At 40.6% G+C, this 10690-nt stretch overlaps 1 protein-coding gene across 1 annotated transcript in view; it reads left to right on the top strand.

Moving 5' to 3' along the window:
• Positions 1-10231, top strand: part of tnfsf10l (TNF superfamily member 10, like) — a 69299-nt gene extending 59068 nt beyond the window's left edge. The window contains exons 3-7 of the mRNA XM_042400882.1: positions 1011-1047; positions 1160-1267; positions 3915-4078; positions 6634-6744; positions 6848-10231. Of these exons, the coding sequence (XP_042256816.1) occupies positions 1011-1047; positions 1160-1267; positions 3915-4078; positions 6634-6744; positions 6848-7033 (606 nt within the window). The 3' untranslated portion in view covers positions 7034-10231. The remainder of the gene's footprint in view (positions 1-1010; positions 1048-1159; positions 1268-3914; positions 4079-6633; positions 6745-6847) is intronic.
• The last annotated feature ends 459 nt before the right edge of the window (positions 10232-10690 follow it).

The following is a 10690-nucleotide window of genomic DNA, read 5'->3' on the forward strand; positions in this document are numbered from 1 at the left end:
AAAAAAGAGACAGACAGCATGTTAGAATAGAGTAAAAAGATATATATGGAGATGTATACGAAGAAAAAAGGCGAATGAAGGGTGATTTACAAAGTGGGGAAGACAAAAATAAGCATCAGTATGTGAGTGTGTGAGAAGAGGAGACTTACAGAGTGTGTGAGAGGGGAGATAATGCATCTGTGTGTGTGTATGGACATACAGCATATATTTCCATGAACTAGCCGTGTCTACATCTGGGGAAGATGAAACGGAGGCCCGGCTCGGTGGGAGCGAGGGATGACACAGAGGAGCAGGGGGAAATAAAACAGAGACAGGACGGAGAGGGAAGATGGGGAAGAAAGAAGGGGAACTTTAAAGGTTTATTACTGCGATGATAGAGGGAGGCAGCAGAGGAGAAACAGATACCAGAGGGAAGCAGCAGGAAAGATGACATCGCTGGTCCTCCAACCGTTTTATTGAGGAAAATGTTTAAAACAGAAAACAAAATAGCCTTTAAAAGGGAGATATTATGCTTTTTTGTGTGATTTTCTGTTATTTTCATGCTGTTATGATGTCAGATGTCTTTGTTAAACATGGTCAAAGTTCAGAAAATATCACGCCTGTTGCAGCCTATACAAACACACACACACGTATCTATAGTCATAACCACAAAACTAGCATTAGTCATCCAGTATCAGATGCTTTACCATCACTTCTGAGGAACAATAGAAATATTGTGAGTTTATAATCAACCTCACTCATAAAAGTTAAGCAAACAACTTAGGATGGGTTTGAACGGCCGCTTTGCTCTTCAAAAGCACAAACAGTCCTTATGTCAAGATTTATAAACTCCAAACTCTTTATTACTGGAAGGTAAACACACTCAACCTGCTGTCCTGTGAGTCACAAATACTCTTTAGCACTTTAATGTGTTGCAACAGAAGAAAGGAGCTTTGATAATGATGCTGTAGTTTTTTTTTTAATTTTTTGCTTCACATTTGTGACCTGTATGTTTGCACGTTTTCTTTCAGGTGACAGAGAACATCATCTCAAAACAAACCTTCATGGGTGAGCATCACACACACACACACACACACACACACGCAGAGAGAGAGTCTTAAATCAAATCCATCCACAGGTTCATTTCTGACATTCTTTCATTTCCTCTCTCTCCCCTCAGAGGCGAGAACCATGCCTCGCCCTTTCAACAACTCGGGGTCAAAGTTTATGACCTCTGTGGTCCAGAGGCCATCTGCCCACTTGACCCTCAGAGACACCAGCTCTCAAGGTGAGGCGTTTGTGTGTGTGTGTGTGTCAGCGGTTTGATCTGACGTCGCTTCTTTTGAGTCAAAGGGTTTCTGGAAGAATGAAAATTGACTGAAGTGAGTTGAATGAACTGGCTGTAGGCTGAACCAGCAAGTTTATAGATGAGAGTAATGGAGCATATGTGTGTTATAAAATGTGGAATTTGAAGATGGTATGTGTGTATATGTGTGTGCGTGTGTGTGTGTGTGTGTGTGTGTGTGTGTGTGTGTGTGTGTGTGTGTGTTATCCAGACCTTTGCATCGTTTCATCAGAAATTGGCGTGCAAGCTTAAGGGTGTTGACAATCTGGCAAAGGCTGCCTGATGTTATTTCCATTGACTTGACAAAGGGCAAGGAACGTGTGTGTGTGTGTGTGTGTGTGTGTGTCTGTGTGTGTGTGTGTGTGTGTGTCCGTGTGAGGGAAGAAGGAAGAGAGGGTGAGGTTCACACGTTCAGCTTGGATTTCTTATAAGGAAGTGCAACAGTGAGAGAGAATTTGAGAGTTGACCTTGATTTTTTTCTCTTTTTTTTTTTTTTGTTAATAAAACGTTATCTTACGAATGTGACGGAAACAATGACGCGCTAGCTAACCTAGACCTACCACACACACACACACACACACACGAACACACACACACACACACACACACACACACACACACACACACACACACACACACAAACAGGACACAAACCATTACAGAACAGCAATTTGGAAAAATCTTAATGCTAATCATTACAAAAATAATGCATGTTGATTTAGTTGGCAGTATTTAAACTCCGTAAGTGTTTCTGCTTCCATTGTTGACGGTCGGCTCCACATTCCTGCACAATATGCAAAGTTGCACATGAACACATACAGAGGAAATGATGAATGTCGTAGGTCACCGGCTAATGTCTAACAAGTTGGCCAGCAGACAAACTGGCAGTGTTTTATTTCCCAGAGAGAGGATAAGGCAGTGGCCGGTCTTTCAAAGACACAGAAAAATACTTATTTCTGATTGGCTGGCAGCTGAATGGTAAATTGATAATAGCAGGACACCTTTACCTTTCCAAATCAATACACATTGTGTATTAACTGCAGGTAACCATAGCAACAAGGCTTCTACGTCATGATACGGCATGTTATCAGTTACCTTTCACTGGTGAAATGCACTTAATCACCCCCACGTCATCCTTTATTTTCGTTTATCAGGCCAACTACAAATGTATTGTTAGTTACTTATCTATTGACAATGGAAGATTTCAAAGACTTTTTTTCCGTCTCTCTATTTGGTTTTGTGATTTTCTTAATTTCGTTGGCAATTTTTGGGCTTCATGTTTAGAGATTTGTCTTATAAAAACCACCACTCACCACAGGTGTCACCAAATTAACGCCATTTATGCCTCACGAATGCAGACGAGCTGTTTGCATTCACCAAAAACAACAAAAAAACACACAGATGTGTTTATTTCCTGCACTTGTGTTGACCAAAGCTAAACACCTGTTTGCATCCATGTTGCCAAACATTATTTAATGTCATTTAAAACCCTTCACACTCCCACAGGGGAGGGCAAAAAGGGGAGAGAACTGGAAATGACTTGAGAGGCGAGGGGGGGAAAGTATACACTGATGCACCTGAAGTGAATATTTCTGAGGTCACGTTGAGTTTTACGTGACAGCAGCTGTCAAACTAGAAGAGAAAGATGCTTCAAAATATGGATTCTTTGCATGTAAGAAGATACAGAATAATCTTATGGATTTTACTGTGATAGTAGAAGCAAGAAACAGACACATATGAACAGAAATATAAGAAATATGTCCACTTTGGTTATGTATGGCATGTGTTGGGAGAGCAGAGAGACTTGACGTACCAGTTAAAGTTTAAATTTACATGTTGTCCTCATCCTCCTGTCTTTAAGCAGAGATATAACGTGTTTCCATTTCATATACTGCAATTTATACATCACTTGAGACAAAAAAAAACAGCTTTTCATGCTTTGAATACTAAGTAATAATTAAGATTATGACCGCTATGTGCATGAAAACACTCAAGGGGAGCTTCATGTCCCTCATGAGGATGAAGACTTTCAGGCGTTACCTATTGGATCTTCACTTTCACAGCATTTTCAAAACTACACTGACAGATTAACAACAGTCACAGTAATGATAATGTACTTTTTTATATTTCTCTCAGTACGTCAGCTGTTGCCGGACCTTTTTACGAAACTTTAGGGAATGATGCTCCCCGTTGCTCAATTCTGGCAGTTTTAAAGCTGACCTATGAGGAGTGCTGCTCTCGGGTCGCGTATTTCATCACTGGTTCTGTTTTCTGTAGCATTGTTTTGTTAGTCGCTGCTGCTGTTGGGTTTTTGGCAAACACTCCTTGATATGATGCACCTTCTCTTTGCTCAATCTATAGAGCTTTGGCTCTGTTTTCCTTTTTTATCAGAACCATACTTTATGGAGTGAGCTTCAATATTTGGACGTGGTATGTTGACTTTGTAAGAGGATTTGAATTTCCTTCTGTTTTATGTTCTGCAAGTTTTTCTGACTATTTATCTGTGACCCAATCCTTCCTACTTCTGTTTTAAATTAGTTTATCTGGACGTCTCTCACCGCCCTTCTCTCTCTCGCCTCTTCATCAACAGGGTTCCCTCCATACCCAATCCCCACGCCAGGTCTCCACCAGTCCTGTCGTCATGTGGTCCGTACATGGGCCAATCAGAGCTTTGGAGCTCACCTGCACAACATGACCCTGTCCAATGGGAAGCTGCGAGTGCCTCAGGATGGGCGGTACTACCTGTACTCACAGGTGATGATTCTCTACTTTTGGTACCATCTTGTTGAGAGGAAAACTTAAAGTATGTGTGTTTCTTTGGTGCAAACATGTTTCTGAACACATTTTGACAATGAAACAATAATAATTCGTTAATAAGAATTCATTTTAACTATACTAATTCTTTGATGGCATTAACGCAGGTACTGTTATGTTGACCCTTTGCTTCACCTGTAGTTTAGCCCTTTAGCCTTAAGTTGGATGGCAACTAGCAAGTAACAATGGATAAAGTTCAGTTTTAAAGACCTGTCAGAGGGGTCTGTCAACAAGACCAAAGTTATTTGTAGTAACTGAACTGAGTTACTACCGTAGTACATCTTAAATACCATTTGTTAGCAAAGCACACAGCTAATGCTAATACAGGCAGCCTCAGTAGCCTCCAACCATCCTGCTTGAAGCAAACCAGGCTTGATGTTTAGCCCTTTAGCCTTAAGTTGGATGGCAACTAGCAAGTAACAATGGATAAAGAAAATGGTATTTTGAATGGCAAGTTCAGTTTTAAAGTCCTGTCAGAGGGGTCTGTCAACAAGACCAAAGTTATTTGTAGTAACTGAACTGAGTTACTACCGTAGTACATCTTAAATACCATTTGTTAGCAAAGCACACAGCTAATGCTAATACAGGCAGCCTCAGTAGCCTCCAACCATCCTGCTTGAAGCAAACCAGGCTTGATGTTTAGCCCTTTAGCCTTAAGTTGGATGGCAACTAGCAAGTAACAATGGATAAAGAAAATGGTATTTTGAATGGCAAGTTCAGTTTTAAAGTCCTGTCAGAGGGGTCTGTCAACAAGACCAAAGTTATTTGTAGTAACCAAACTGAGTTACTACCGTAGTACATCTTCAATACCATTTGCTAGCAAAGCACACAGCTAACGCTAATACAGGCAGCCTCAGTAAAACAATAATAATAAGGCAAATTCGTTTTAACGCCACTAATTCTTTGACGCATTAACGCAGGTACTGTTATGTTGACCCTTTGCCTCACCTGTAGTTTAGCCCTTTAGCCTTAAGTTGGATGGCAACTAGCAAGTAACAATGGATAAATAAAAAAGTATTTTGAATGGCAAGTTCAGTTTTAAAGCCCTGTCAGACTGATCTGTTGACAAGGCCAAAGTTATGTGTAGTTACTGTCGATGTGAACTGAGTTACTACCGGATTTGCTAGCAAAGCACACAGCTAACGCTAATACAGGCAGCCTCAGTAGCCTCCAACCATCCTGCTTGAAGCAAACCAGGCTTGATGTGTAGGAGGGAAACCCACGGACAAACCTACAAGCAGAAAGCTTTCAGCAGCAATAGCTCAATGTGTGGCTACAGCTTGCAGGCCAGTTAACACAGTGGAGGACGAAGGTCTGCATGAAATAATTCAGATTGCATCCAACGACTGCACTTGAATTGCCGCTGAGAGCGTCGAAGATACACAACCTGTATGATGACCAAAGAGTTAAAGTCATTTTCTTTCTTACAGTATACTTGCTTTCCACTGTTTCCAGCTCACTTTATTTATTTATTGCTTGGTTTTGCACTATCCTGTTTTTTATCCCATAGCACAGAGGGATGTTTTTGTGAGCCTTTATTTTTCCCATGTGAGGTTGGACACAATTACATTGTGTGATTTGCTTTTGACTTGAGGAATCCAGGGAGCGATCTTTAATCAGTACTGGCGTAATGGAACATTTAGCTGGCCAATGTGCCCATCTGTTGCCTGTTGAACTTGAGTTTACCCTAAGTTAAGTTAAATGCTAAAACTGTGAGGGTTTCTGACAATCTTTGTCACTGTTTAGTGTTGTCAATTGATTTCCAACAATAAATACATACTGTATATTTGTATAAAGCAAGCATATCTTGTCCACTCTTATGTTGATAAGAGTATTAACACTTCAAAAATGTCCTTTTACAGCAATTAATTTTCCATTAACATATGGACAGTCATGCAATTAATCGCATTTAAATATTTTAATCGATTGGCAGCCCTACTAACTACTTGTTGGACATTTGCAATGTATCCTAAATGTCAAACAAGGATTGGAAGAGAAACATATGCTCTAAAGACAAGACAGAATAAGAACATAGGCCTACATCACCAAGAACCTTTGCGCTTTGCCATTTCATGTATCCCAAAAAAAACCCTCTTAACTGTGTCCATATGGGTGGATGGTCCAATATAAAGCATGGCGACAAATAATCTCTTTTTTATTATCTTTCAATTATATTTGACTGTGAATTGATAAATTGTTTAGTCTATAAATTGCCAGAAAATAAGGCTGAATCCCCAAAAGGGTTCTCAGAGCCCAAGGGGTCGTCTTCCTATTGCTTATTTAATCTAAATAACAGTTACAATCTCGGAGGGATTTAGTTTATAATGATATAAGGAAGAGAAAAGCCACATACAAATCCAAACATTATGGAGTCTAGGATGAAACTCCTAATTTCCTCTCAGTGTGTTACCGACATGCCTTAATAGCAAGGGTGGAACAATCCTAATGCTTTATTTTAATCTCTCCTTCCATACCCTTCTCTCTCCTGCCCTCAGGTGTATTTTCGTTACCCGTCCCCAGCAGCCAGTGACGGAGACCAGCGCAGCGTCAGCCACCAGCTGGTGCAATGTGTCTACAAGAAAACCTCCTACCCGAGCCCCATACAGGTACAACACCACTTTTCACTTAAAATATTATGGTCATGTGGAGTGATGCAAACTGCTGAATATCCTCCTCATCTTCATTTTCGCTTCTCTTCTATCCATGCAGCTCCTGAAGGGGGTGGGCACCAAGTGCTGGGCTCCAGATGCCGAGTACGCCCTCCACTCCGTCTACCAGGGAGGACTGTTTGAGCTGAGGGCCGGCGACGAACTCTTCGTCTCCGTCTCTTCGCCAACAATGGTCAACGCAGACGACTCCTCCAGCTACTTTGGTGCCTTCCGTCTGGACCTCTGAGAGGAAAGGAAGGAAGAAAAAGGAACTTAAGGGACAATGGATGGATAAATGGGTGGGCTGGAGAAAATGAGTTGGGGCCTTTTGAATATCCGTTAATTGGAAAAAAAAAGTTGTGGGATGCCGACCTGAATGTTGAATCTTCAATGTTTGGTTGGATAGATACACTGAAGGATGGAAGTATTGGGGTTTGAAGGCTTCGCTTGAGTGAGGAACACTACAAGAGGATGGGGTGAAAGGGAAAAAAAGAAAGAGTGGGTCCGTCTTCCTTACTCTCCATGAAGCAAAACCAAACCGTCGTGATCAAGATATGCAGAGATACATGTGCAATTGTGCAAAAAAAACATATGTGAGAATATACTTTTTTTTTTTTTTGTTGATTCTTGAGGAAGGAAATTTGTCTTTTGGGTGTCAAAAAAAGCCACAGAAAAACATTCGAGACTTTGGGGTCTTCCTGTTAGACGTGAATCGCCCAAAAAAAAAAAAAAATTCGCCCACCCTGCTGCCTTTATCGTCACTAACAAACACATGAATCTCAACGTATCTTGGAAAAAGTCAGCTGCCTGCCTGTTTTTTTTTGGGGAAGCAATCAGACCCTCGGATTTGGATTCCAGACCGAAGAATGTACAGACAATAAAAAACTCAATCCTCTGCATCGAAGATGTGAGGAGGGACTGTGGAGCGGTAGCAGAAGCAAATCAAATGATCGAACCAAAGCAACAACAACAAAAAAAAAAAAAATTGTGGAATATCTGTTTGTTTTTTGTTTTTTAAAAAGCGTGCCATGAGAGTACTGTACATAAGAATGGCTGAGAATGAGATTTAGACAATGAGTTGTGGTGATTTTTAAAAGTAATTAATATGTATTTTACCAGGACTGGACTTAAAACCACTTGGATTTTGCTGAGGACTATCTACACACACAACACTAGAGCTGTGGATTTTATGCAAAGACTTTTTTTAAGCGGATGGATAAGGGTTGCCTCTTTGTACTGATACTGACTGCTGAGAGGCAACACAGAGAGAGCTTTTTTTTGAACAAAGGAGTCTGCAATGAAAAGTGGAATGAAAACAAGGAGGAGGAAGAGGGAGAAATCTTGTAAATGCCAATAAGACTGAGCCCAGCAGCAAAAGATAAAAGGGAGAGAGAGAGAGAGAGAGAGAAAGAGGCTGAGGGTGGTATGCGGTCCAACCAGCCTGTGTTGTTGATCTCTCTCTTCTCTCTCTTTTGCTTTCCCCTCACGTCTTCTTTGTCTTTTCTTTTGACGTAAAGAATTTTATCTATCTTGTCTTTCCTGTCTAACCTGTGAAGCTGCGTTCGGTTTTATTTTAAGGATCGGTTTAAGCAACCAACCAGAAAACGAATGGCATATGTCAACAAGATGACAGAAACAAATCCACATGGGCAACATCACTCACAGTGAGCATGGTTTTGAGATCAAAAGACAAAAAGGTCTAGGAATTTAGATTAAAAAGCTGGGCTAAAGTCGGCTGAAAAGTTCAAGGATTTTTAGACATTTAGGTCACACAAAACAGTTGTTTTGACAGTTTTTTAAGGACTTTACTTCAACTTGTAGGTAGAACCTGCTTCATATTAAAATACAGCCCTTGAAATGTTGGTGAAACTCTGCCCAGTTTTTATCTAGATGCCTAGATATCCTCTCACCTGCAAATCACCTAAACTAGTTGCACAAACCAAAAAGCTTCATCTTCCCTTTAACTAAAATGTGAATTTAGGCACCGACACTAAATTTGACAATAATTAATACACACCAGCCATTTAAAGTGCCATTGATATGTGTTTGTTTTAATGGTTAGTTGATCAGAAAAGTTGCTAAAAAGTTGATTCAAGTGCACCCGCATTGAAACATTCAGACACAAGAGATACACTTTAGTCACCTGGAAACACTGATACGTGCACAAAAACACATGCAAACATTTTTAAGTAATTCTGATTCTATATGGCAGCTGGAAACAGACCCATATGCTGCAAATTTGGAACACAGAGTCCCTCGGCAAAAGTTTGTCAAGTGAACACAGAAAAGGTGAATTTTTAGCAAAACACAGAGGACATTTAGTAACGGGACACAGACGCACAGAAAGAAAGATTTGGAAGACACGAGAGAGGATATTCGTAGACATAAACCATGCTCCGACTAGCACAACCCCCCCCCCCCCTACATGCTTTGTCTCTGGCACGCACATGCATACACGTGTATGCACATAAAGCAGATAAACACACACACACACACACACATACCGAATCCAAGCTAGTCTGTGCTCAACAGACACACACATCATCCAGTGTCACATTCAGTGTAAAGACAAACACACACTCTGACACACACCCTCATTTATCCACACTGTCTAGCCTCCTCCCCCATGCCATCTGGTAGTTGTCAATGATCGGTCAGCGGCATGCAGCGAGGGAGTGTGTGTGTGTGTATTCATATATATATATATATGTGTGTGTGCAGTTTCGCTACATGTGTTTGTTGAAAAGGGCTCGGTTCACATGGACAAATTCAGAAAACAACGTACACGCAACCTCGCTTTGTTTCTGTATGCAACGTTCACTTTGTTTTCCTAAGAGAAATGGATTTATACACTTAACCGCCTCACAGACACTTTAATAAATCCAGGCTAAACCCGTCCCTCTGGCACTACGGTTCATATATACCTGTGTATGTACTCTGGAAGGTTTTTACTGTAAGTATGTTTGAGAAGCTATGAAAACACGACGACGCATCCCGTTTGTTTTCCTGCACGAAGCACAAAATTGAAGGCAAATTTCATTGTGTTTGATTGCTGTTTTAACCGGGGGGGTTTTTCGCACCTAATCACGGCTTTCTCTCAGCTCTCAGACGCTCCGTCTCATCAACATATACCGAGCTTGCTCTCCTTCTGTGATCTTGAGCCTAAATCTGTTTATTATCCGGGGTAAACTTCAATAATCATACACGTCTTTTCTTTCTTACGCTCCAACCTAAACAAACAGCTCATTGAAACAGGTCCAGCGATGCGACGTATACACACACACACACACACACACTGATAGTAAAACAGTAAGAATTCCTGGACCAGCTGGGAAAACTTGTGCATTGAATGTGTATGAGCTGTGTTTGTACTGGAGAGTTCTGTAGCTGTGAACATGTGTCGCACGCAGTGTTGCTGAGAAAATAAACAAATATTTGAACTTTCCCCCCTGTGTATGTGGAGATCTAGTGTGGCCGACAAACAAAGAGAGCGACCTTCAAGCGCTGATATCAGTCCCTGTGCAGGCATGCTTTTTAATTCAAAAAGGTCAAAATGATGTCTAAATTAAGCATCGGTTGAAAAATTAATGTGTTTTAGATTATAAATGACTATAATTTCTGTAGCATTTAGACAACATTATGACCTTAGAGAGTCATGTAGTCATTTAAATGCTTTCTAGATCAGTTGTTCCCAACTTGGGGTTACAAGATGATAAATGGGAAAGGAAAGAAGTTCTGCTACACAAATTTGTATTTATTTTGGAGGATTTTTCTCTAATATTTGATTTTTTTCTGGAATATTTTTCCAAAATAAAGGTAAATTTCATTACTTGGTGGATTTACGTGGATGCAAAAAGCCAAAAAAGTTTGGAACAACTGCTCTAGACGTCTTAAAAACTTTAAC

This window comes from Thunnus maccoyii, chromosome 22 (assembly GCF_910596095.1).
Source record: "Thunnus maccoyii chromosome 22, fThuMac1.1, whole genome shotgun sequence".
NCBI classification, from domain to species: Eukaryota; Metazoa; Chordata; class Actinopteri; order Scombriformes; family Scombridae; genus Thunnus; species Thunnus maccoyii.